Source organism: Dryobates pubescens, chromosome 4, assembly GCF_014839835.1.
Source record: "Dryobates pubescens isolate bDryPub1 chromosome 4, bDryPub1.pri, whole genome shotgun sequence".
NCBI classification, from domain to species: Eukaryota; Metazoa; Chordata; class Aves; order Piciformes; family Picidae; genus Dryobates; species Dryobates pubescens.
The window spans coordinates 33,971-60,897 of record NC_071615.1 but is presented as its reverse complement, the minus strand read 5'-3'; the positions used below and the strand labels follow the sequence as shown (position 1 = coordinate 60,897).

The following is a 26,927-nucleotide window of genomic DNA, read 5'->3' as shown; positions in this document are numbered from 1 at the left end:
CTGAAGGGTACAGCTCGTTGCCTTGGTGTGCACCAACCTTGGGACCCTCGCTCCCACAGCCCCTCCCTTCCCATAGCCCCACCCTAGTCTGGGGGTGTTGGGGGGGGCTCTTACATCCAGCAGCAGCCGCACCACATCCGTCTTGCCACAGAGAGCTGCCTCGTGCAGTGCTGTGCCCGCCTTGGTTTGTCGGTTGATGTCAATGCCGGCCTGCAGCAAGAGCCTGCAGGCAGCAGCGGAATCATCAGGGATGGGAGGCTGGGGGATTCCTGGCACTGCCCACCCCCCTGCCCGTGGTACCCACCGGATGATGTCAATGTGGCCGTTCTTGGCGGCAAGGTGCAGGGGGCTGGTGCCATTTGGGTCGGTGGTGTCGCCCGGCTTGGGCTCCAGCAGCGCCGCGCACATGTTGCTGTTCAGGAGCAGTTGGACCACCTGGCTCAGCAAACATAGAGCAGGGCTGCAAGGGCGCCTCTGCCAGAGCTGTGCCCCCACTGCCCACCTCTCCTCCCTGCTCTTGCCCCTCCTCCCAGAGCTGGAGCTTCCCAGCAGTGCTGGCATTGCAGGTCTCCAATGCCAACCCTCCCAGCAGCTACCCCATGCCCACGCTGGGCTGTTCCAGGAACCTTGCTGTGCCCCCATCCCCTTCCGAATCTCACTCTTGGGTCAGAGTGGGGATTTCCTGGCACTGTGAGGGCTTACCCCGACCCGGCCGAACTCGCATGCCAGGTCCAGAGGGGTCTTCCCCGAATTGTCCATGATGCAGGGGTTGGACTGGTGCTGCAGGAGCATCTCTGACTGCAGAAGAGGGAGAGACCAGCTCGGCGAAGGCAGGGGCAGGGAGGGTGGCACAGCCCCCTCCAGCCACTGCTGCCACCAGCCCCACCATACCACATCATAGTGCCCGTGCTGTGCTGCCAGGTGCAGGGGGATTTGCCCCTCATCTGATGGGATGTTCACAGAGGAGCCTGCTTTCAGCACCATCTTCATGGGCTCCCTCTTGCCTTGCCAAGCTGCATAGTGCAGGGGCCGCATTCCTGCAGGTGGACAGGATGGGGACATCATGACCACTCAGGCACACCAATGCACCCAGCCAAGGCCTATAGAGGTGTGGGGGGCCACAGCCAGGACCCCGGGGCTCACCTTTGTTGTCCTTGATGTCCACCGCAGCCTGTGCCTCCAGCAGCAGTGAGATGAGCTCTGTGTTGCCGTTGAGCGCTGCATGGTGCAGAGCTGAGAACCTGGGGAGCAGCCATGGTGTCAAGGGTCCCATGTCCCTGTCCTGTCCAACAGCCGACACCCAGCAGCGTGGCCTCAAGCCTCTACTCACTACAGCACCTCAGGGCACCCGCTCTGCCTCCTGCAGCCCCCCAAATGGCAGTGTCCCCAAGATCCCAGGGTCACAGCAGCTATACATCCGTGCCACATGGGCACAGGGTCAGCCACAGCATGCAACAAGGGCCAGAGGGTGGGATGTGCCAGGGTGGACATGGGATTGCTCCCCAGCCCACCACTTTATTTGGCTTTCCTGGGGGGGCTACAACCACAGGATAGACCCTCCCCTGCAGCCTGTGTTGGAGGAGGCAGGGCTGGGGATACCCCTAATGCCACAGGCCCTGAGATGCTTTTTCTTGGTGGTGGTGCACCCTCAAGCTTCCGAGCCTGCCTCATGCAACCAGCTCCATCCCATCCCTTTGATCATGTTCGTGGGATGGAGATGGCCCCAAAGGACCCTCAGCTTGCACCAGGGCAGGCGTAGATTGGACATTAGAAGAAACGTCACTGAAAGGGTTCTCAAACCCTGGAACAGGCTGGCCAGGGAGGTGGCTGAATGCCCATCCCTGTAGGTGTTTCAAAGAGGCAGAGATGTGGTGCTGAAGGCCATGGCTTAGCACCAGCCTTGCTAGAGTTAGAGAATGGTTGGTCTGGATGATCTGGAAGGGCTTTTCCAACCCAAACCGTTCTGTGATTCTATAAGCTGGGAGCAAGGGCTGACCTGGGGATGCTGATGCAAGATGGATACAAGGGGGTTGGACTGGATGGTCTCCAGAGGTCTCCTCCAACCCCCACCATGCTGGGATTCTGTGAAATGCTCCCTGGAGATGCTGGGACTCCCTGGGGCTGGAGGTGATGGGATGAGCAAGTACTTGGTGGAGGGTTCCACTGAGGGTGGGGGTGTGCCAGGGTGCTGCTCTTCCCAGTGACCCACTTCTCCCAGCCTAGCTCCAGCAATACAACCAGAGGCACCAGCACAGGGGGGCCCAAGCTGCCAGATGGAAGACCCCAACCCCACACCCCACTCTGGGATGGGCCAAGCCAGGAGGCTCATGACTAGAAAGCAGACCAGGAGCTGACCTACTTGCTGCTCCCAGCAGTGGCATCCGCCACATGGCTGTGCTTGTGCCTGTCACCTGCTGCTCCAAGCTGCAGTCACACACAGCATCCCTGTCCCATCCCCTGGGCCACCTCGGTGTCACCAGAGCATGGGAACGGGCTGCAGACCGTAGGTGGAACCTCCCACAGCTGCCCCGTGCCCAAGAGAAGGAAGGTGGGGTGGTGATTCCATCTGTCCCCCATCACTGGGACACTCAGCTGATGGGGAACACATGTCCCAGCTGGGGAGCATGATCTGGCCACCACATTCCCCTGTCCCCCAACACTGGGACACACAGCCAGGCTGGGGGAATGTCCCAGCTGGGGAGCATGCTGCAGCCGCCACGTTGTCCATGGAGCTGGCAGCGGGGAGCAGCGATGTGAGCAGACAACTCAGCACAGATCCCCAATGTCTGCCTGGGAAATGTCAGCATTTTCTGCTCCAGCACCCTGCTCAGATCGACTCAAGATGGTGCCAATTGCACCCTGCCCCCGCTGGGCTGCCTCAGGGGCTTCCCCTGGCATGGCACAGCCAGGCACAAAGGCCAGGCACTGGGCAGGGCACCATTCCCTGGACAAGTGCAGGGACTCCAGCGTGGCATCCACTAACCAGGCCAGGTATCAGTGAGCAGAGCAGAGATGGGGAAACTGAGGCAAAACCCCAGGGCTGGCTGAGCTGGCACAATGGTGGGTGGTAGAGCAGAGCACACGTGGAATGCCCCACAAGTACGCAGCGTTAATCCTCTCCAGGAGCAGCAGTGGAGGTTACTCCCCTGCTGCTAGAGCTGCTCCTGCACTCCCAAAAACATCCAGAAGCTGCAAGCAGGATACAGAATCCCATCATGGTGAGAACTGGAAGGGACACCTGAAGATCATCCAGTCCAACCCCCTGCTCAAGCAGGGCACCCACAGCAGCTTGCCCAGGATCATAAGGGTGCAGCTGAGGCTGGAAGCTCTCCAGGGAAGGGGACTCCACAACCTCTCTAGGCAGCTGGCTCCAGGGCTCCAACAGCAGGTACAAAGAAGCCAACCCAGCTCCAGTCTGTAACTATGCTCCCATCTCTTGATCTTGACACTCAGTTCAACATTTCCTCAAGAGAAGCGAAGCCACAGTAGAGCTCTGCTTCACAAGTTTCCTCTAGAAGCCAGAGGGTCACCTCTCATTTCCTTTTACATTTCATAGAATTATGGACAGGTTTGGGTTGGAAGGGACCTCAAAGACTATCCAGTTCCAACCTCCTGCCACGGGCAGGGACACCTTCCACCAGCCCAAGCTGCTCAAAGCCTCATCCTGCCTGGCCTTGAACACTTTCAGGGATGAGGCATCCACAGCCTCCCTGGGCAACCTATTCCAGTGTCTCCCCAGCCTCACTCTAAAGAATTTCTCCCTAATGTCCAATCTAAATCTCCTCTGCTTTAGTTTCAAACCATTCCCCCAAAGTCCTATCACCACAAGCCCTTATCAAAAGTCCCTCCCCAGCTCTCCTGTAGCCCCTTCAGGTACTGGAAGGCTGCTCTAAGATCTCCCTGGAGCCTTCTCTTCTCCAGCCTGAACAGCCCCAGCTCTCTCAGCCTGTTCCCATAGGGGAGGTTCTCTAGCCTCTGATCACTTTTGTGACCTCCTCTGGACCCTCTCCAGAGGAGATGGTTCCAGGTCCTTCTTCTGTTGGGGGCCTCAGAGCTGGACACAGTGCTCCAGGTGGGCTCTCACCAGAGCAGAGGGGCAGAATAGCCTCCCTTGACCTGCTGGCCATGCTGCTTTTGATGTAGCCCATTTTGAGCATCCCTTTCCCCTTTGCACGTGCCCCCTTTTTTGTGCACACACTGACACAGGGCTCCCACTTACCCATCGGTGTCTTGGAAGTTGACATTGACTTTCTTTGCTGATCCAAGGAGTTCTGGAAGTGAGGGAAGGGGACAGCAGATTAAGAGTGCCACCAGAAGCAGCCACGGCACAGACCTGGAGTGTGCCAGGGAGATGACAGGGCTGCAGATCCAGCCCTTCCTTCCTACCAAGGACTGGGCTCCTAGCAGCACTGCAGCTGGGGCACAGCATGGTGCTGTGTGCAGAGCTGCCTGAAGGAGGAGGGCTTAGGCTGAAGGGGCCCTGCTGATGGTGGCAGGGCTCAAGGACCTCTCTTGGCACCAGGATCCCCATCTACCCAAGCTGTGGTGGGTTTTCCTGGGGCTCTCTTCCAGCTCTTTTGTCTTGTTGGGACTCCAGTATTGCCACAGTGCCACACCAAGCTGCCAGACCAGGCTGTTTCAGCAGAGTGGGGAGCCCCAGCATGTCCCTGAAGCCCCTTGCCTGGCACTGCCATGCTCCCACCCCACGTTTGCCACCGTGGGAAAATAAACCTCCTCAGGGCAATCCAATTAACACCAGGAGGAAGGATGGAGCCAGATCTACAGAAGATTTACCTGAAAAATGCCACTCAGGCTTTGCAGGGAGCCTGCACTTCCTCGCAGAGGGGAGCCTGAGCAGCAGGAAGAGGAGGGTGGCAGCATCATGGCAGAGCCCTGTCTTGGAGACTCATGCAGCTGCCCCTGTGCCCACTACAATGAGATGGCACCATCACAGTCCTGAGCCTGAGTGTCAGGGGAAGAGGTGGCAGTCCTCACCCTCACAACTCAGCTGGATGTGCTGGGGGGACAAGAATGTTTGGGACAAGCACACTGGGGGCAAACATGTTAGGGACAAGCTGGTTGGAAGGGGCTACTTCAGGCAGGGAAGGGAGATCCAGGACCGGAAGGATGCACAAGGAGGGGGACCAGGACCCCACAGTGTCTTCAAGGCGTGGGGAGGGACAGAACCACTGTAGGATCCCCAGGGTGCAGGGAGAGGCATGGCACCAGGGGGACTCCTGGGCATGGGGAGGGTGAGGGCCACTGTGGGGTCTCCAGGGCAAGGGGAGGGCCAAGACACCACAGGGTCCCCCATCTAGCCCCAGCTGACCTCTCTTCCAGCAAACAAACTGCCACCAGCCCTCACCCCACGTGCCAGGCAGCCTCCCCTGCCCTGGCACCCTGTGCTCTTCATTGAACACATTAACAAACCACCCCAGCAACAAAACCCAGGCAACAACCCCCCACATCCCACCCCAGAGAAGGACTGGACGTTTCTGGTGGGCAGAGCCCCCATCCCCAGGACTGACCGCAGCAAACGGTGCCAGGCAGGTCCCCACTATCCCTGAGCTGTCAGCAGGGTCCCCAACAAAGGTGCCATTCAGTGGTGGTGGAGAGGAGCCCAGGGCTGCTTCCGCTGCTACCCAGTGCCAAGAAGCAGCTCCCAGAATGGGGTCGAGCCACCCCCCAAGGATACCAATGCCCAGTGGACAAAAGGAACGAACGGGCGCAGGAGCGGCACCATGCCCAGCACTGGCACCGATCTCTGGCCCCCAGACAGGCCCCACTCCGGCTAACAGACAGACAGACGGATGTCAGCAGGTCTTCAGTGCTTGGCCTTTCCCACGGGTTGCTGTTGGGATGGGACAATGCCCGGGGATCAGCATCGAGATGCGCTGTCAGCGTCACTGCTGCACCCCTCAATGCCGATCCCCAAGGGCACAAACTGGCATCAGCAAATCTCTCCTCCCTGCACCTGCAGGAGAGGCTGAGGCTGCCAAAATCTCTTTAGCACTTCCATCACTACCCGTGCCAAGTGCTTAGTCAGTGACTTCCAGCCACACAGAGGTTTTGACTTTCCTTAAAGCACTGCCAGTGGCCACCAGCCTGCTCAGTGCCCAGGTAGGGCTGCAGTGAGCTCAGTGCTCCAGCATGGCGTCGAAGTTCTGCTGGGAACAGGTTTTTTGGGTCTGATGGGATCCCACAACCCACTCTGGGGAGCAGCTGGGTGTTTTCATGGCTTCCTGGGGACAACATGGTGAGCTGTGAGTGGTAGTATGCATGGTGGCATGGTGGTTGGCACCCCCATGGGGTGAGGCCAGTGCCTCAGATGGTATAAACTGCTGCGGCACCATCAGAGGTTCAACCCCACGTCTGTACCCGCACCACAGCCATCAAGAGGTGGTGGCTTTGCACGGGCAGTGGGTAGGGCAGAGAAGGCAGCAGTTGCCATGCCAACCAGCACCACCAATGCTTCTGAGGGGCTGCAAGCAAAACCCTTGTGCCAAGGCCCCAGTAATTAACCCCCTCCTGTAATGGCAGCCTGGCATGGGGTGCAACAGAGTTATCTGTTCCAAGGGTGCAGCACCACAACTGGAGCCTGGAGACCAGCTGAGCCCTTGGCATGGTCCTGCTGGGTGCTCATGGACAGAGAGAGCGGGATGAGCACCCCAATATACCACTGGATCCAGAGCCGTCTTAGCCCCACTGCTGCCATGTGGGACTTGCAGCCTGTCTGGGAGAACTTGGTAAAGGCTGGGAAGCACCAAGAAAAGTCTCCCACTAACAAGGGAGTGAGGGAAGGGAGCCAGGACTGCTGCCAATTAACAATACCAGCCACAAAAGGAGACTGGCACAGCAGGGAGGAGAGCAGGGGTCCCGCGCTACCATGCTGCCAGCAGGCATCAAGCATGTCCCTGCTCCCCGTTGGGCTCACCGAAGGGGTGAAGGAGAGCACCGAGCACCATCAAGCACCTAACAGTACCCAGTGAGAACCATCCTGCCTGTGCAGACATAAGATGCCAGGGCCACCAGGCAGACATTGCAGCACAGCGACGGTGGTACCCCTAGCACTGGGGCACTTGCTCAGACCACTTGAACCTCATCATTGCCCTCAGAACAGCCTGGTATCATAGAATGGGTTGGGTTGGAAAAGACTTTAAATTTCATCCAGTTCCAACCCCCTGACATGGGCAAGGTCACCTCCCACCAGCTCAGGTTGCTCAAGGCCTCATCCAGCCTGGTCTTAGACACTTCCAGGGATGAGGTGTCCACAGCCTCCCTGGGCAACCTGTTCCAATGTCTCACCACTCTCCCTGGAAAGAATTTCTTCCTCATCTCCAGTCTCAATCTCCCCTCTTCCAGCTCAAAGCCATTATCTCTCATCCTGTCACTCCCAGCCCTTGTCCAAAGTCCCTCCCCAGCTCTCCGGGAGCCCTTTCTGCTGCTCTAAGGTCTCCCCGGAGCCTTCTCTTCTCCAAGGTGAAGAGCCCCAACTCCCTCAGCCTGTCCCCATAGCAGAGGTGCTCCAGCCCTCTCATCATCCTTGTGGCCTCCTCTGGATAATCTCCAATAGCTCCGTGTCCTTCTTGTGTCAAGGGCTCCAGAGCTGGATGCAGTGCTCCAGGTGGGCTCTCACCAGAGCAAAGGGTCAGAATCTCCTCCCCTTTTTGCTCTCCACGGGATGCTCAGGTGAGGGTTATGCCACATGGGAGCACCACAGCTCTGCTTTACAGGGTTCCCCGTGGCTGCTGGGGAACCCTACACCCACTAAAATCCAAAGTGGCCTGATGGTGCTGAGCTGGGTCAAGCAGGATCACATGACCAGACCCAGGCAAAGGGGGACCTGCTGTGCAGTGGGATCCAGTGAGCCCCAGCACCACCAGGGCTGGATCCAGCTCCTGCCTGCATCAGACACCGACCAGAAACCACATCTGCCATGGGTGAATGCCATTGCAGAGAGCTGGGCACAGCCACTGCTCCCAGAAAAGCCTTCTCTGAAACTCGAGGAGCTGAGTGCACGCTTGAGTTCAGCACAGCACAGCAGCTCCTCGCCTGCTCCCTCAGCCCCTGCCACGCTCCAGCCCCGGGCGGACACTGCCGCACAGGCGATGCACGAGCTGGCTGCACGTGCAGGAATAGGAAAGGATGGGGAAGCTGCTCTACATGACCCCAGGGGCTGGCCATGCATCACCCTGACCCCCCTGTAATGTGCCTGCCTGCTGCTCTGGGCATCCTAGGACACCCCACTTGGAGACATCCCATGCCCAGCTCTGGCTCTGGGCATCCAGAGCATGCTGTAGGGAGACTCCAGTGCCCAACCATGGCTTCAGGCATTCCAATGCACTCTGAATGGAGATCTCGGTGCCCAGACACTGCTCTGGACACCTGGTACATGTCACAAGGAGACCTCCATGCTCAGCCATGGCTCTGGGCATCCTTGTACACATTATGGAGTGACCCTTGTGCCCAACCATGACTCTGACACATACTAGTACATCTCCCAAGGAGACTCCCTTGTCTAATCACAGCTCCAGGCATCCCAGTGCCATGAGATCCCCATGCTCAGCTGCTCCAGCTCTTCCCTTGCACTCATGCCCAAGGCCACAGCCCCACATGGTGGGACCCCTCTTCAGTGCTTCCATAGCCCCTGGCTGGGAGCTCTTCTCCCCACACAGCACTGGGATCAAGTGCCAGACCCCAGCATCTGCAGCCTGTGCAGCACCGTCAGTGATCGATACCCGGCTGGGGCACGGGGGCTCCTGGCCAAGCCCCCATTGACAAAGCACATCCTCACCCAGCTCCCCACCGGGCAGTGCTGTGCCAGCTCAAAGGGAGCAGATGGCTCCAGCCTCCACAATAGCAACATATATTTAATGAAGAGAAAACCATCTCCGACCCACCCCCCCGCCACAAGCTTGGTGGTGGTGAATGAGCCAGGGCAACACCACCACACCATCCCCAAATACTCCTTCCTATCCCTTCCATCACCCCACACATCTCCAGCCCCACCATCCTTGCTGCTTCCCCCATTCCCATCCCATATAGGCAGCAGAATCCCTGTATGTGCCCCTCCTCCCCGCCAAAGCTTGACGGCAATATGAATGAGCCAGGGCAACCCCAACCCCACCCCCACATCCTCCTCCTCATCTCTTCCATCATCCCACTGTGGCGGTTCCTCTCCTCTCCAGCCCCACCATTCCCATGACATTCCTCACCCCAAGCCCAACGTAGACAGCAAGATCCCTGCATGTGACCCCCCAAAACCCCACTGGGACACCCTCCTGCAGCAAGTAGGATGGCACCACGAGGAAGACATTGAAGGCTTTTAGAGGAGTAAGGAGGGGAGGATCCTGCAGTGGCATCACCGTGAGCTGCCGGATAAAGGAAGCATCCAAAATAGCTGCTCTTAATTATATCCTTGCTGACAAGCTCCACACAAATGATAGTCTTGTTCCTTACAGTGGAGATGTTGGGGGGTGGGATGTCCGCACTTTGGGGGTCTTCAGGGTGGCATGAGCCGTGCGCTCTGCCCACCCACATGCCACCCTGGAGACCCCCAAGGAGCCTGGGTCAAGTGCTAATGCCCAGGTGATGTCTGGATGCTAACAAAGCTGTTGTCATCCTTGCATCAGTTGGGAATGGATAAATAATGGACTGGGAAGAGGATGGGCTCTACCGGGAAGTCCAAGGGATGCTGGTTGCACCGAGAAGGCACTGCCTTGGATAAAGAGCTGGTTGGGATGGGATGGAGATGTTGAAGACCGGTGTCCACCACAGACGGTTACTTCAGTGCTCAGTATCGCTGGATACTCATGGTCCATCACAGCTGGGCACACAGCACAGCTGGATATCGCAGTGCCCAGCACAGCTGGACACACACTGTTCATCACAGTTGGACACCCAATGTTAGCCACATCTGGATACCCACTGTCCACGACATCTGGATACCCCAGTGCCCATCACAGATGGATACTTGCTGTCCACCACATCTGGACACTCTAACAGCCATCACAGCTGAATGTCCACTGTCCAACACATCTGGATGTCCTGGTGCCCAGCATAGCTGAATATCCACTGCCCATCACATCTGGATACTCCAGCACCCATCACAATTGGACACCCATTCTCATCACAGTTGGACTCCCACAGCTGGATACTTCATTACTCAACACAGTCGGTGGACACACACTGCTCACCACATCCGGACACACATTCCCATCACATCTGGACACCTCCTCACTCATCATTACATCTGGACATCCACAGCTGGCTGCCCCACTGCCCATCACCAGCCACTCCCCCAATCCCAACGCTGTTTTGGGGGTGCTGGCCCTGAGCCCAGCGCACCAGCTGGTGCTGTGGATACTCCAAACACGTGCCCCTCACGGCCAGAGTCTCCCCAGGGCAAAGCGGAAAAACCTGCACTCCAGGCTGGCTGAGCAGGCTGAGGCAGCCTGAGTCACGGTGCTGCAGCAGCATGAGGTTGTCCCCTGGGGCCAGCATCAAGACACTTAAATGCAGCTTTCAGGAGGCAACAGGGACTCTGTGATTTCTTCCTTTGAAAAACATAAAGAAACTTATCCAGCCCAAACAAAGATGAGGGGCTGACCCCGCAGGCTGCAGGGGATCATAGGAAACATAGAATGGTAGGAGTTGGAAGGGACCTCTGGGGATCATCCAGTCCAACCTCCTGCTGAAGCAGGGCACCCACAACAGCTTGCCCAGGATCACAATTGCCAACTGGGTTGGAAGCTTTCTAGAGGAGACTCCACAACCTCTCTGGGCAGCCTCCTCCAGGCCTTCAGCACCCTCACACCAAAGAAGTTTCTCCTCATGTTCAGGTGAAACCTTCTGGATTCCAGCTTGTGCCCATTTGACCTTGTCACGGGACACCATTGAAAAGATACTGGCCCTTTCTTCTTGGCACCCTTCAGATACTTATAATATATGTTCTTAATGTTGGTATGGGGCACATGGGTGCACCTCATGCAGAGCTAACCTAGTAAGCAAAGCCTGGGGCAGGAGCTGGCCAAGAAACCCAACACCCCATGGTGCTCACCAGCAGCCTCCATGAGGGTCCCTACTCTCTGTATGCTCGCCTGACCTTTGCCACATGGTGCCCACCTGAGCACCAAGCAGATTCCCTCAGTGAAGCCCCACCCCCCCCAGCACGGCAGGGTCTCCCCCAGTCCTGGTCTGGGCTCACAGTCCCCCAGATCTGTAGAGGTGGAGACCCCAGAGCCTCCTGCCAAAGCTGCTGACCCCTGAGGAATGCCACACTGCAGTGCCATGCGAAGGCTGCCAGTGACTCAGTCCCTGCGACCAGGGATGCAGGGAAGCTGGCAGCAGGAATAGGCATCGGCTCTGGCCCCACAGGTGGGATCAAAGTGCCATGATGTTATGGTCACTGCCCAGGATGGATGAGCAGCGCAGGGATGTGCAGCCAAGTGATGCCAATGGCCTCACACTGCTCCTGAAAGCATCACTGCAGGGGAAGGGCAGGGCTGACAGGACCCACCCCATGGTGGGCACAGGGAGGGGGCTGGCAGATGCAGCACAGGATCACCTGCTCCTTCCCCATCAGGAGCCAGGGCTTGAGGAGAGGCATCCCCAGGATCAGCAGCCCAGAGAGGAGCTGCTGCAGAGCTCACAGCCCGGGAAGTTGCCACAAACAGCCCATCTGCAATGCAGGAGCTGGGCAGCCACTGCTTTGTCTGCTCCATCAGCCATTCACCAGAACCCACAGATGCCTCAGTGAGAGGCAGCATGGAGCTGAGCTTCCAGCAGCCACATCTGGAACAGATCAGCCAGCTGCTGCCGTTGCCACCACTGCCAAGAGTCATCCCAGCCCCACACCAGGCCGGGCACCAGCAGCGTATGGAGATAGCCACTGGCATATGGATGCACAGGGAGGATGCACATGGGCACACAATCCACATGGGCATACTCATGCACATAGATGCACAGGGCACACCACACGCATGTATGCACAGGGCACACAATGCACATGGGCACATAGATGCAGAGGCACACAACACATGCTCAGGGGTACATGCATGCCCACAGGCACATGGACGCACACAAGGGCATGCGGATGGAGAGGGGCACACACAGGTATGCTGACAGAGCAGCTAGCCACCAGCACACACAGTGCTTGAAGAAGATATGCCCATGGCAGCCTCTTGGGCACCACCTGCAACCTACTCCATCTCCAGCTGAAAGAGACCATGGCAAGGCACGGAGATGGGGTCTCATCATCCCACTGTACCGCAGGGGCACCCCAGCCCCGCAACCACCTCGATCCGCTTGGCTCTCACCACACCGCCATCAGTGACCTTGGGTGAGGCCCAAGGAGACCCTGACAGAGCCAATACTCCGACCAGCCCCTCTCCCACCCCATCCCACCTGATGCTGCCCTGGCTGGCTGGCTGGCTCATGCTGGGCACCAGCATCCATCTATCACCAGAGCAGGCCCAGCAGCGTGGGGCTGTCTGGCTGTGCCAAGGCATACACTGCATCCTTCAGTTCCCATTCCTCAGGCTGATTGCTCCTGTCGCTGCAGAGCCCAGTGTTAAACACCTCATTTTCTACTCCCATCTTCAGCTGGGAAAATACTATTAACATTTCATTAGGGCTTAAAGATCCCTCTCAGCTTGGCACCAAGAGCTGCCTCACTGGCAGGATCACTCCTGTGCCAGGCAGCATTGCTCCTGCTCTGAGGAGAGGGGACCAGAATGGTTTGTCCCACGTGTCCAGGTCGCGGGACAGGATGGAAACCTGAGGTGGGCATCAGTGCTGCATAAACCTCAGTGAACAGCCCCGCACAGCTCATCCTCGTGGCACACCTGGCCACAGGCAGGGCACAAAGTGGTGATGGCACAGCAGATTGGCGCAAGCCCAGATGGGTTTTACCTCTCAATACCTTTGGCTCACCCAGCAGGAACACTATCAGCTCGTAAATACCAACACCTCTTGGAAAGGTGAAGTGGATATAAACTACAGCACAGGAGACTCCACCTCAGCATGAGGGTCACAGAGACCTGAAGCAGGCTCCCCAGAGTTATGGAGTCTCCTCCTCTAGAGACTTTCAAGACCCATCTGGATGCATTCCTGTGCAACCTGTGCTGGATTCTATGGTCCTGCTCTGGCGGGAGGTTGGTCTCGGTGATCTCCCGAGGTCCCTTCCAACCCCTAACATTCTGTGAGCCCGTGAAAGGCACCTTTTGCTGCTAGCTGGTGAGGCACAGTGAGTGGGGGGCAGAGGCTGATCACAGCCTTTCCCAGCACCTGGAAAGGGGAGGGAATGGTTAATGGGAGCAAAGAGCAGGGGAAAGGAGCCAGACATCAGCTTGGCTACTGGAAACCACTGGCTACTAGAAATCACCATGGGCTGGCAGTGAAGAGGCAGCTGCAGAAGAGGGCTCAGTGCTCAGCACCCAGCCCTGCTGCACCGCTGGCACCCTCAGGTGCAGCCTGGCCCTGCTGCATCTTCATCTGCTCCCTGGGAGCATCACCCCATCACAGTGCATGGGTAGCAAAGGAGCACCCTAAAACCTGGCAGCAAGATCCTCGTGCAGGAAAAGGCTGGAGCTGATGGCACCATGAGAGCCTTGGGCACTGCTGGCAAAGGGCTATTTGATGTCAAACCAGGTCAGTTTGGGACTACCATGAGAAAAACGAGGCCAGCAAGTGTGGCGCTGGGAGCAGATCTGGGAGCAGAGATGCCAGCCCATAGCCCCACTGTTCCTCAGTGGTACCAACAGCTCTGGGTCCTCTGCAGCAACCTTCAGTGGGCAGGGATCACATGGCTGGGGTGGCAGGGGGCAAAGGAGGGTTTTGCACCAACTCCAGTGCAGTTCGGAAAGAGGCAAGAAAACGTAAAGAAAGGGGATATCACCCCAGGCTGAGCAATAATCCCCCTCTGGAAGGAAACTTGGCACACACCAGCCTGTGCCAGCCTGCCAAGTCCTGCTGGGAGCAAGCTTCACATGCGGGCAAGAAACTCCAGTAAGAAGTTCAGAAGGGACCTGCTGAGACACCGTTCGTTAAGCGTGGCAGTGGTGGGAGCTACTCAGCCCTGACCACCACCACTGACAGCCCTCAGGCCCCATGCCTGGGACACACCGACATCGTTCCATGCCAACATCGCCCCGTGCCAGCATCACCCCAGCACATCCCCTTGGCATTGAGCCGTTAAATCATGCCAAGAGAATTGAGGGACCTGCAGGAGCAGTGCCTGAACATGGAATGGGGGATGTGTGGGGACTCAAAACCCCTTTGCAGCCCCCCAGCCCTTTCCTCCCTCTCCAGCCACCCTGCCTGGCACTGACAGCACAAGAGGCTGATAGCACTCTGGGGTTCCAGCATCCTAGTGAGCACCATCTGCTCCCTGGGATTCCCTGGCATCAAGGAGGGTGCTGCCCCAGCTCCCATGACCATGGCACAGCAACAGGAACCATGAGAGGTGGCTGCCATCCGGGGAAGTTTCTTGCATTAGCAGAGGGCCAGGGCAAAGCGGGCAGCTCTGGCAGCTGCCAGCCACGCGTGCCCTGGGCACTGCACCACAATTGGATTTGCAGCTGCCCTGCCTTTTACTGCATGGAAATTGAATTGTGAAATGTCAAAGACATTTCCTAACTGCGCCATATTAGCTCTGTTTTATTAAATACTGTTATCAGAGGAGATTATTAATGCAATCAAGTGTAGGCACAAAAAACAACAGCCCCAGAATGAACTGGGCACTGCATGGGAGAGCACATTGCAAGGCAGGGAGCCTGTGTCCCCACGGGGGCTGGTTCCTGCATCCTGCTACCCCTGCATCCCACTGTCCCTGCATCCAGCTGCCCCTGCATCCCACTACCCCCGCATCCCGCTACCCCTGCTTCCCGCTGTCCCTGCATTCCACTGTCCCTGCATCCTGCTACCCCTGCTTCCAGCTGTCCCTGCATCCCACTGTCCCTGCATCCCATTGTCTCTGCACCTAGCTGTCCCTGCATCCCACTACCCCTGCATCCCGCTACCCCTGCATCCCGCTGTCCCTGCATCCCGCTGTCCCTGCATCCTGCTCCCCCCTGCATCCTGCTCCCCCCTGCATCCTGCTTCCCCCTGCATCCTGCTACCTCTGCTTCCAGCTGTCCCTGCATCCCACTGTCCCTGCATCCTGCTGCCCCCTGCATCCTGCTACCTCTGTTTCCAGCTGTCCCTGCATCCTGCTACTTCTGCATCCCACTGTCCCTGCATCCAGCTGTCCCCACACCCTGGAGCACCACCGAAGCAGTGATCCTGCCTGGCTGCTGTGGCTCCACTCACATCCCAGGATGCGGCCAGGGCAGTGCCAATGGTGCCAGTGGGGCTGGGGTACCTCACCATGCAGAGCAGGACCCACTCCCTGAACAGAGCAGCAGGGCCAGGGCTGGCTGGGATAAGCCCCAAAATGCCAGAGCTGCTGCCAGCCACACACAGGACGCAGAGCACTGCAAGTGGCAACCCAGGGCAAGGGCATCCCTTGAGCTGCCCGTACCTTGGCGTCCACACCTCCTGGGCCACAGGCTGGGGTGGGTTACCTTGGCATGGCAGGGTGCAGAGGGTGCAGGGCTCCATGCCCAGCTCCTGAGCACAGCCAGGCAGCATGAGTCACCCAGCCCCAGGCACCCTGGAGCAAGGTATCCAGAGCTCCAGTGGCACATGAGGGCACAAGTCCAAGCGACAACCTGGGATACCAGGATGGCACTGAGGACCAGGCACAGGGTAGGCAGCACAGCTCTACGGGACACAGCCCCAGCTCCCATCCACATGGCTGGGCTCTGTCACACTGTGTGCTCACCTACCACTGTGGTGCCACATGCTGGGACATCTCCTTCGCCCCATGAAGCCATCATGCATGGAAGCACTTTGCAAAGCCCTTCAGCCTGATGGGAGGAGAAACTGGGGCAGAAGAGCCTGGCCCTTGGGTTGAGGTCCCTCCCGTGGCACCCCCCTCCTGTGGTGCCATGGGAGCTGTCTCCAAAGGAGGCAAGCCAGTGGTGGCACCAACCTCACTGAGAAGGAGCCTGCTCATTCCAACACACTACATCCGAGGAATTGTGATTCCTCTGAGTGGCACGCTGCAATCCTGGCACCCACTGCCTGGGATGAGGATGGCACAGCAGGTGTGGGTGCTGTGGGGGAGAGGGGAAACCGTCATGTCACTACAATTCTTCGAGGTAGCACTGGGGAAGAAGGGGACAGAGGTGGAAAGAGTTTGCTGCCAAATCCTTGCATCTGATTTGCGTAACTTTCAGACAACCTCATCAATTATGGATGCCCGGGAAGCGGGCACGCTGCGTGCTGCGGCCGGCTCAGGCCCCACAAACTCCCTACTCCACAGGCTAAATTGGGCCCCACATTGCCATGGCAACCCCGTGGTAATTCACGCAGGGATTTTTTTCTCAATCTCATTTCTGAAAGCCCACATGAATAGGATATTATCCAAATAACACAGCTAAGGTGCCAACCTTCCTGGCACTGTGCGGCACGGGGACAGCCGGAGGCACGTGTGGGATCAGCATGTGGAGGGGACATGGGGACAGTCCCTACTCAGTGCTCTCCCATCATCTCATGCCACGGGGCTCCTCCAGCCCTCCTGTCACCGCTGGAGGTGCTTGTGTACCCAAAACCACGAGCATGGCATTCACTGCCAGGCAGAAGAGGAGGATCCTATGGGGAAATGGTACCAGAGCAGCCTGGCACCAGCACCAGGAGGTCTGGCAGAGCTGGAGATGAGCAACCCAGCTGGGACACAGGGCAAACATCCAGGTCCAATCTCCCCAGGGCCAGGGGAATCTCCCCAGTGCCAGGCTTGGCTTCACTGGGTGTCCTTTGTCCCTCACTTGCAAGCCTGGCATAGGGAGCACGGCTGGGCCCCATGGCCATTTCACCTGGCAGTGCCCAGGAGTTGCAGGGCTCTGCAGTGGGAGATACAGCAGAGCAGGGCTGGGAAGGAGGGATGTGGGAGGATAAGGTGATGGTGGCACTCCAGCACCACTGGCCGTTGCCACAGCAACCCCAGCTGTGCACCCAGGCCAGAGGGGATGGGAGAGGGGTGTGGGGGAATGGCCTGGAGGCCTCGTCCCTCTCCCCATGCCTTCTGAGATGTTATTGAAATGGAAGCCCCTGGATCAGGTTGGGATGAAGGAGATCCATGCTGGAGACGCTTCCCTCCTTGCAAAGGCCCTCAGCAGAGACAGCAACATGGCACTGGGAACATGGGGGACATCATGCTGGCCTGGCATGATGTCAGGCACTTGGACATGGGGGACACTGTGAGAGCCCTGCACAAGACTGGGGAGATGGTGGACCCCACACCAGCCTACAGTGGCTACAGTGGAGACATGGGGGATGCCACACCAGTCATGCTGGGCACCAGTCATGGGGGGCGATGTTGTGCCAACCCTACACAGCACCACAACACAAGGTACATTATGCCAATTCAGCCTGGTACAAGGGACACTGCGCTGGCCATGCGCAGCACTGGGGATGTGGTGGGTGCTACACCAGCCATGCTGGGCACGAGGACATGCCGGGCATCAGGACATGCCATGCTGGCCCGGCTCAGCCAGGAACACTCATGCATCACCAAGGATGGGGGACACCACAACAGTGCTGCACAGCTTGCAGGGACACAGGGGTGCCCACTTTTGGGGAACACTGGGCCCTGAACAGAGGGCTGCACGGTGCTGTGACAAAGAGTCCACATGAGTCTTCCCCCCCCATGGCCTGTGCCCATGCCCAGGGACAGTCCCCAGCCCTCTGGGTCTGCTCCCCATGCACCAGGCCTGAAACCTGGGGCTGCATCAGCACCATGAATAATTCAGTCCCGAGTGGAACACCTCAGCAGAGCAGCTATATCCTACAGGAGGGCAGAACACACAGCTCCACAGGCAGAGCCATACGGGTATAGAGCCCCACAGCCTTCCACCCGGGCACACGCAGCTGGCAGCAGCCACACAGAGCCATGCAAAGCTCGCTGCAGCAAGGCACCCAGGGAGATACCCCAGGAGCTTCATCCAAACACCCCCACAGGCAGGAACACGGGCACTGCCACATCCAAACACACATATGCCAGGGTACACACCACCACGCAAACACCACCGCGCACCCAAACACAGCCACCACACACGCACACCCGCCACGCACGTACACGCCGGTGGGTGCAGGCTCCCGCTGCACGCCCAGGGGCCAGGCACACACGCTCCCCCAGCTCTGCCCACCCGCAGCCCCGTGCCCTCCCCTGTACCCATGCCCATGCCCAGGCCAAGCCCGCCCCACAGGAGCCTGCGTTGGTCCGGCTCCCCGGGGCTGCTCCCGAGCACAGGGCAAGGGCAGCCCCGTTGCACCGGGGCACTGCACCAGGACCGGCGGGGTGATCCTGTGCAGCACCGAGCACCCCAGCAGTGCCCAGGAATACACTGGGGCCGACGGTCTGATCCTATCATGCTGCTCCCCGTCGCCGAGGAGCCACCTGGGGTCCCCGGCACGTCTCCAGCCCCCAGCCGCATCGCACCGCACCAGGGAAGGGCCGAGGGATGCTCGGGTCCGGGCAGGGCTGCATCCCAATCGGGCCCCGGGAGCAAGGAGAGGGATGCAGGTCCCGAAACTGCCGCGCCCGTTACAGCGATGCTGGCCCCCGTGTTCTGCCCCCCCAAGCCCTCCCTCCCATCTCATCCCGCCCGGCCCGACCCGGCCCCGCCGCCGCCGCCACACTCACTGGCTTTGCCGGGCTTGGGCCTCTGCAGCAGCTTCTGCACGGCTGCGATGTCCTCCGCCTTCACCGCCTGCACCAGCTCCTGGTCCTTGCCCATAGCTCCACGGTGCCGGGGCTACCGGCTGCGGGCTCACGGCCCGAGCATCCTCCGTGGCGCGGCGAAGGATGGGCGGGAGGCTCGGTACGGCACCGTGCGGCTCTGTACTGCTCGGTACAACACGGTACGGCTCGGTACGGCACGGCTCGGCGCGGCACAGCTCGGCGCGGGCCCCCCCCCCCCGCCCAGCCCCCTCCGGAGACGGGGGCGGCGGCGGCGGCGGCAGCGGCAGCGGCGGCGGCGAGCGCCCGGGGCGGGGCGCGGCGGGGCTGGGCTGGGGGTAAGCCGCACCGGGAGGGCAGCGGAGGGAGGAGGAGGAGAAGGAGGAGGAGGGAGAGGTGGCCGCCCCGGCGGTTGCGGGCGGGGCACCGGGATCTCCCTCCCCGGTGCAGTGGAAGGTGCCGATGCCTCCAGGGGACGCCCCGGAGGGCGCTGCCGCCGTGATGTGTGTAATGAGCTGGAGGGTCTCAGCGGAACGGAGAACTGCCGGGAAAAGCGGAGAGGAAGGCTGATCGTGGCCTCTTCTTCCTCGACGAGGATCTTGAGGCGGCAGTGATCCCATCCCCCCGGGAGAGAGGAGATGGGGCTGGGGCACCCAGTCCCCCATCTACATCACTCTGACCCCCACTTGGGGCACCCAAACCCCACCTGGGACTCCCAGATCCATAGTTGAGGAATACAGACACCATCCAAGTCACTCAGACCCCTATGCAGTACACCCAAAACCTCACCCAGGGCACCCTGACCCCCACCCACGGCACCTAGACACCCAGTCAGGGCACCCAGACCCCTAGCTGAGGAGCTCAGACCTCCATCCAGATCACTCAGGGTGCTCAGACCCCACTCAGGACACCCAAAACCTCTCTTGGGGCCCCAAGACCCCCATCCAGGGCACCCAGACTCCCACCCAGGGCAGCCAGTGCTCCCCAGACCAGCTTCAAAGTCCCTTTCATCAGTTCTGGTCCCACCCCTCTACCTGGTCCTTGCAATCCGCAGCCAGTTCCCCATGATGGCTGATAACGGGAACCAGGAGGCAGCAACTTTTCCGTTTCTTTAAATAAACTCCTTACTGATGCCCAGTTTCCAGTTCTGTAGCACAATGGCAGCTGATGTCTGTCCCCTTCCACTTTTTCATGGCTTAAAGGAGCAAGATACTGAAGGTGTGGAGGTACCTGGCTGGGCTGAGTATGCTGAGCCAGGTGGGATATGGGGCAAGGTGTTACTGGGCTAAATGGTGCAGCCATCATCTGCCCAACATCACCCCAAATTTCTGCTTCCCAAGACGAGTTACTGATAGAAGTCTCGTGCCAGCCTCAGCAAACCAACCATGGGGCAGCCCCTAACACCCTCCAGAGCCCCCATCTCCAGGCTGAGGCAGCCCCTCCCCACCCCATGCCGGCGGAATCTATCTCTTCTCCCCACCCCCACTTTCCAATCCAGGACATTTGGGTTGCCAGCGTGAGACGCCACCTAATCTGCTCTTTAATCCAGCAGCATGGCTGTGTGCAGCTGCCCAGGGGGCTGAGCTGCTGCAGGGCTCCCTGGGCTGGGGGCTGGGGCTCCACAGGCACAGGTCAGGGCCTTCCTTCTACATCTGCCACCACTTGAGAACAAATAAAGCTCCTCAACAAAGCTCCCTTTGTGCCCCACTGCTCTCTCCTGCTGGGCTCCTTCACCCTGTGCCAGCACTTGGGGACCCAGCAGGGCCCCGATGGCCACAGTGGGCAGCAGGACTGTTGTGGTTGTGCCAGGCCATGGGGCAGCAGGGCTGTGTGGGGCTGAGCGCTGTGCACAGCCACTGTCCCTCCTCCCGTCTTGCAGAAAGAGCTCCAAGTCTTGCATTTCTGTGGCTCGCTGCAGGGTCTTGCCAAGTCGGGTTGGTCTTTGCAGAGCAGAAGAATGTGCAGTGAAATGTCCCTGTCACTGCCCTGTGCATGCTGAGAAGAAACCGGTGCCTCCAACGGGCGGAGCCGCAGGCACTGGGCATGGAGTGGGTTAGTTTCACCTCCCCTTGCCACAGGGACGGACACTGAGGAGGAGTGGGCACATGGAAACTTTTGCTTGCAGGAGCTGGAGGCACTGTGGGCAGCAGGAATGGGGCTTGCCCCACACAGGGGTTCCTCTCCTGTCCTCCCACCATGGCTGCCTTTCTGATGGGTGCAGGCAAAGGACCATGCACAGCTGTGGAGGCAGGGTGGGGTGGGAACACACAGGCCCCCAGCTGCTGGGTTAATGGAGAGGGTGGAAGAGGTGAAAGCAGCGTTTGGAGGGCAGCTCAGCTGGGCCCTGCTCCAGCTACCAGGGACATGTGGTGGCCACTGCTGAAAGCAGACACAAGGCTGGGAATGGGTGGTAGCTAAAGTATGGCAAGGCCCCCCCACATCCCGCAGTGCACTGCCCCATCCCGGTGCCAGCCCTTGCCCAGTGGCACACAGCACCCACGCCACACTGGATCTCATCTTCCACCTAGGGCACAGTCACCCTTGAGGGCAGCATAAGGCACACAAACACCCCCACGGGCACCACATGACATGGGCTGCCCTCTCCCTGCAGAGGGAGAGGCTCCTGCTCTCCCTCATCGTGGTTACCAAACCCTCTAGCTCCAGCAGGGCAAGCGCCCCAGGAGCTGCTGCAGGACAGACCCCTCCAGGTCCCCTTCACCTGGTAGGGCAGAGCCTTGGCCTCCTCCAGCACCCAGCAGTACTATGAAAATACTTTATTGAGGAGGTGGGGAGTGCAGGATCCCTGTCCAGTACAAACCAGCAGCAATGTGGTGACACACGCAGACACGTGATGGTGGCACTTGACAGCCACCTTAGAGGGACAGCAGGAGCTGGGGGGACCGTGGCCCCTGTGTCGCCTTGGGCCGGCCATTGAGGCGGATGATAGCCTGGTAGTCCTGCACCAGGTCCTGCAGCTGGTCCAGGTAGGGGCTGACATTCTCCTCCATCCACTCCTCCACCGTGTCAGGGAAGTAGACCTTCTCCAGTTGATCACGCAGGTCACGGACGAAGCTCTCCCAGTCCTCATGGAGCCTAGTGGGGGGAAAGCAGGTGGCCCAGCTCCTTCCTGTGAGCCTGGGACCTCTCCCAGCCCTTCACAGGCACTCAGTGGGGTTTGGGCTCCCAGCACCACGTACTTCAGCACCTTGCTGCCGAAGCTCTCCATGTTGCGGGGGTTTCCAAACTGGTGCTTCCGATGATAGGGGCTAAACCAGCCCTTGATGGCACTGGAGAGGCACAAGGGGAGTGGGAGGCATGGGGGCCAGCCAGAAATGGGGATCTGCATGCTGGGCAAGTCCCCTTCCCATGGTAAAACTTTCATTTTTGAACTAGTCAACCCCGCTGCCCCCCACCGTTACCTGTCCTCCTCCAGGGCTTTAAGGATGCTCTCCTTCAGATGGTCATTAACCTGCTGGACCATATGGTAGATCTCTGCACCAGGGAACATCCCCCTGCCCTCACTGGGGAACGAGAGAAGGAAGTGAGAGTCCAACACGTGGGGTGCACCAGCCACGCCAGAGCTCTCTGCTGGGTGAACCCCAGCACCCCACTCATCCTTGCCCCAAGTGGGTCTGGGACTGAGGCATTTGGGTAACCAACTCCCTGCTCCCTCCCTGTGCATCCCTTCTGATGCAGCTGGAATGGCAGTGCCATGGATGCCCCCTACGTGGCCAGGGCTGTGCCACGCACCACATGCTCTGCTCCAAATGCATGCTCTGGAAGCCCAGTGAGTCCAGGACCTTCCTCTTCGTCTCTTCAGTGAAGCCCCCTGAGGAGGACAAGGAGAGAGGCAGAACTCGGGCCACCCTGCCAGCAGGAGCTTGCCCCTGGCTTCACCACACCCCCAAAACCAGGGGAGATGAAGGTCTCCTTCCCTTGTCTCCCACCCCTCTCCCAGTATTCCCAGGGTGGGGACACAGGACCAAGCTGATCCAGTATGGTAGCAGAACGGTGGCTCACCATTCACCAGAGTCTGCAAGGAGATGGCCAGGGAAGGGATGCCAACAGGCAGCAGCTCACAGAGCACCGAGTAGTGATCGTACCTGCAGAGCAGGGCCAGCCATGCCATCATCAGCCAGGCTGCGTGGACACTGGCGAGGGCAGGGCTCCCACCACCCCTCACCTCTGCCAGCCAGTGAGGACAATGCCCTGGAAGCGAAGTGGGGCCAGCTGTGGCAAGGCCTTCATCACCTTCAGCCAGCTCAGGTGGTTTTTCAGGTGATAGCTCAGCGGAGGCCAGGTCTGTGCTGGTCCTGTGGTGCCCTTGAAGGCACTGGCAAACCACACTGCCTTGAAGCCACTCTCTGCATACTTGGTGAGGAATGGCCCTGCAGGACAGGCACAAGCCACCAGTGCTATTGTCCCCATGGGGATGGGGGGGCACTGGGGAGGTGTTTCCCTGCCAGCCTCAGAAGCCTGGCACATCACCTTACCAATCTGCTCAGCATCAAAGTCCGGTGCATAGAACCACACCACGGGTGAGACCAGCTTTGCTATCCCAGACTCTGTGGGGTGAGCAAGGGGTGGGGATGGTGGCACTGGTGCCAGCAGCAGGAGAATGCCCAGGGCTCCTCATGACCACCCCCAACAAGACCTGAGTCCCCTCAAGACCAGTCTTGGGCTCTTGCTAGCCACTGGGCATGGCACCTGCCAGGGTGGCCACATGGATGAGTGCTGCTGAGATGCCCAGCTTAGGTGCCACTGCTGTCCCCACCCTCTCACCCTGCAGAGCTCCCACGCTGATCTTCCTCAGCATGTCGTCCCACATGAGCGCCTGCAGCCCCCAGTACTGCGTGGAGATGAAGCCCAGCACCTCCTTGATGTGATTCAGGTACATGGTCCCTGTGTCACCCTTGTTGCGGCTCATCCAGTTTTTGGAGTCCATCCCCTCCCCAAGATGGAAGACCTGGATTTGGGGTAAGGAGGAAGCTCAGCACCCCTGGGAGCATCCCTGGTGCCTAGGGTGAGGGCCGGGGTCCCTGCACAGCCACCACCCACCTCATCTGCTCCAATGTGGATCCAGGTGGAATGCCTGTGCTTCTCAATCACCTGTGACAAGATGCTCTTGAGCAGAGCCAGAGTGTCAGGGATGTGGGGGTTGAAGGTGTTGGGGAAGCGCTCGACCTCCCGCAGGTGCTGGTACTTCTGGTGCTTGAGGATGAACTGCATGAGATGAATCATCAGGGGGACTTCCAGAACAAAGCCCACATGATGCAGGATGAGGAGCAGGATTGGGATCTCCTACCTCCACATGCCCAAAGGTCTGCACCAGGGGAACCACCTCCAGCTTGTGGAGCTCGGCCAGCTGTTGGATTCGCTCAATGTCCTCCTCACTGGGAGGGCAGGGACAAGCTCACCAGGGGATGCCAGATGCAACAGAGGGCAGAGCATGAGGGCACTCCCTCCTTCTCCTCTGGCACCCTGCCTGCATGGCCCCAGCCACCCCACGCCTGTGTGGATTTTACTATGGGGACACAATATTGACCTGGTGGGGCAGGGCATTGCCCTGCCAGTGGCACAGCTTAGCACTCCAACCATGCTTATCTCAGGCATGGGTCCAGGTGGGTCACACCCAGCCCCTGGCACTGCAGGGCCTGCTGGGCTCACAGCCAGCTCAGTACACAGCCCTGGCTCACCTGTAAGCAAAGGGGGACTTGAGGATCTCCAGGTCTCCCTTGAAGGGGAACATGTCCTCGTACTCGATGAGGATCCCATTGGCTCCCAGCTGGGACAGGAGGGGGAAGACCTGTGGCAAGGGCAGGGTGGGTTCAGCGAGCAGGGACAACACAGTCCCCAGAGGCTGGTGGGGACAATTAACAGGTTGATCCTTGATATGTCCTCTTGGTGCATCCCCCCCCGGCATGTCCTCCCTATCCCTGGGCATCCTCACCTGCTCCAAATAGGAGACCCTGGGTGCAGCTCCCTTGAGGTCCAGGTGGACCAGCCTCATCTCAGTGGCACTGAAGTCTCTGGTGATCTGCTGGCCAGGTTCTCTCCTCAGGGCCATTATCTTTGCTGCAGAGAGCTCCAGAGCCTGGCTCTGGGGGCCAGTGTCCTGGCTGGTGTCTCCTGCGTCCCCCCAGAACCTGCTGTCCTTGCTGATGTGCTTGTGCAGCTCCAGGGTAAGGCTGCCGGGAGTGGAGCAGGGCTGGGGGTACTGCAGGGCACCAGCTGCTCCCCAGCACTCGTGTCCCCTGCACAGGCACAACCAAGGGTATCCCCACACACCCCAACCCATCTGAGGCCCCAGTCCACACCTGGAGTCCTAGTGTCACCTCACCTGTCACGGAAGAGGAACTTGATGCCAGCCAAGGCTATGAGGAGCAGCACGACCAGGCGCAGCAGGTTCAGCCTGTGGCTCCTCTGGAAGGCCATTTCTGGGGGGCATAGACAGGGGGCTGGCTGTGTGGCAGCACCCTGAAGTGACCCTGAGTACAGGTGACCGCATACAGCTCCACAAACCATGCCCTGGTCCCCTGAGCAGAGCAGCAGGAGACCCAGAGAAAGAGGGCATAGAGGAGACCCCTCCTGACACCCTTACCCCACTGGGAACATGGACAGAGATTCCCCACGTCCCCTCCTACCTCGTGTGCCCCAGCGTGAGAGCTGGTGGCCGGACCTGACTCTGTCTCGGTCTGCAGCCTCGACGGACTCTGCCGGAGCCAGAGCAAACAAGGCGGTGGCCACAGGGCACGTCCCCAGCAGGGGAACCCCTCGAGTTGCTGTGTCACAGGGTGGCTGGGTGGGGTGGCATCACAGGGCAGGCACAGTGCTGGTCAGGCACAGGAGGCAATGTCCCTGTGGGAAGAGGAGAGGTGGTTGAGGTCCACTTGGGGTTGCTAAAATCCATTTGAAGTCTTGTATTCCTAAACCAATTTGGAGAACTCCTGAGGTGGAGATTTACCAATTTAGAGGAAAGTGACCCCAAACTAAAGGCCACCTCTGTGGAGCATAAGTTGGCAGTGCCTCTTCCCTGGTCCCCACCACAGCCACAGCTTGGGGGATTGCACCCCCTGTTTGGGTGCAGGTTTGCTGGGTGAGCAGCCTCAACATCAACACCCACACACTTGCTGGGCACAGCACTGGTGGCACTATCACAACTGGAGGCACGTCCACTACCAGGGTGACCGCTCCTGTGAGCTCCAGGGAGCAAGCAACCTCTGCAGCCCCAACTGGGAAAACACCACAGTGAGGAGAACACCGAGGGCTCCCCACGTTCCTCTCTCCTGCAGCACGCTTAGATCTCCTTCTCACTCACAGCCCTGCTCCTGGGTGACTCGCGGTGACATCAGGTCCCACACCAGGAACTCAAAACCACCCTGCTGTGGGCAGCACAACTCCCATGGTCCAACAGGCAGTACTGGAAGGAAGGAAGCTGCACACAAGAAGTGCCACCATCCCTTCTGCCCTTTTTTCTCCTTCTTAGGCATTTATAGCGGGGCAGGGATGGGGCAACACATCAACACCCCCAGCCTCCCAGACTGGCAGCCTTTGTGAGCCCTGGCCCAGCCCTGTCAGTGAGTTGGCACCAAAACACACCAAACGCACCAAAGTTCAGGGTTAAATTCAGTTTTGGGAGCTGAAAAGCAGCTTTTGGTGGCCGTAGGGCACACAAGCAGCTCAGCTGATGGCAGCCACAGCAGTGGCACCGGGGCAGAGCCACCCCATGCCCCCAGCTCTGAATTAGCCCTTTCTCCAGACACGGCCCTAATCCCTCTCAACAGCTCCTCCTGCACCCTACCAAGGGGCACGGAGCAGGCACAGGGCTAATGTGGGATGCGATGTCACCAGAGTACAAGGTCTCAACCAAGCCACATCATAGGGCAGGGCAGTACCATCCCCAGCCCTGCTCCATCACCACTCCTGCATCATTCCCATCCCTACTCCCTCCCCACTCCTACTCCATCCCTATCCCTGCTCCATCCCTATCCCTGCTCCATTACCCTGCTTCATTCCCATCCCTGTTCCATCCCTGTCCCTGCTCCCTCCACATCACCCAGTACCCACTGGTACCCAGTGCCCGTGGACTGGAGGTAGGGCAGGAGCCTGCTTTGGGGACAGGTCATACCCATGCTGTTCCCCGTGC

The 26,927-nt window shown here is 59.3% G+C and overlaps 2 protein-coding genes across 5 annotated transcripts in view; both read right to left on the bottom strand.

The window, feature by feature from the left end:
* Positions 1–18,998, bottom strand: part of CASKIN1 (CASK interacting protein 1) — a 32,605-nt gene extending 13,607 nt beyond the window's left edge. For both annotated transcript variants that reach the window (XM_054180244.1, XM_054180245.1), the window contains exons 1-6: positions 18,746–18,998; positions 4,220–4,271; positions 1,144–1,241; positions 892–1,037; positions 703–798; positions 115–435 (exon numbers count right to left, since the gene is read on the bottom strand). In XM_054180244.1, the coding sequence (XP_054036219.1) occupies positions 115–435; positions 703–798; positions 892–1,037; positions 1,144–1,241; positions 4,220–4,271; positions 18,746–18,839 (807 nt within the window). In that variant the 5' untranslated portion in view covers positions 18,840–18,998. The remainder of the gene's footprint in view (positions 1–114; positions 436–702; positions 799–891; positions 1,038–1,143; positions 1,242–4,219; positions 4,272–18,745) is intronic.
* Positions 18,999–21,540: 2,542 nt separating this feature from the next.
* On the bottom strand, positions 21,541–25,475 carry LOC104297210 (hexosaminidase D). 3 transcript variants are annotated; one of them, XM_009897120.2, is made up of 14 exons: positions 25,426–25,475; positions 25,122–25,218; positions 24,732–24,969; positions 24,478–24,587; positions 24,087–24,174; positions 23,840–24,004; positions 23,564–23,747; positions 23,275–23,346; positions 22,965–23,169; positions 22,802–22,884; positions 22,532–22,610; positions 22,201–22,302; positions 21,979–22,068; positions 21,541–21,874 (listed from the first exon to the last, which is right to left on the bottom strand). In XM_009897120.2, exons 2-14 carry the CDS (start codon positions 25,214–25,216, stop codon positions 21,655–21,657), a joined length of 1,731 nt encoding a protein of 576 aa, XP_009895422.1. In that variant the 5' UTR covers positions 25,217–25,218; positions 25,426–25,475; the 3' UTR covers positions 21,541–21,654. The 3 variants fall into 3 exon arrangements, with proteins under 3 accessions (XP_009895422.1, XP_054036217.1, XP_054036218.1); XM_054180242.1 differs by lacking the exons at positions 25,122–25,218; positions 25,426–25,475 and having other exon boundaries at positions 24,732–25,115; XM_054180243.1 differs by lacking the exons at positions 25,122–25,218; positions 25,426–25,475 and having other exon boundaries at positions 21,761–21,874; positions 21,987–22,068; positions 24,732–25,115.
* Between the last annotated feature and the right edge of the window lie 1,452 nt (positions 25,476–26,927).

Coding starts and splice junctions, on each gene's coding strand:
- LOC104297210 (XM_054180242.1), bottom strand. CDS start 25,079: ATGGGTTGGGGTGTGTGGGGATACCCTTGGTTGTGCCTGTGCAGGGGA. Junction 22,611..22,801: donor CTTGCAGACTCTGGTGAATG/GTGAGCCACCGT, acceptor TGTCCTCCTCAG/GGGGCTTCACTGAAGAGACG. Junction 22,069..22,200: donor AAAGCCCTGGAGGAGGACAG/GTAACGGTGGGG, acceptor GTGCCTCTCCAG/TGCCATCAAGGGCTGGTTTA.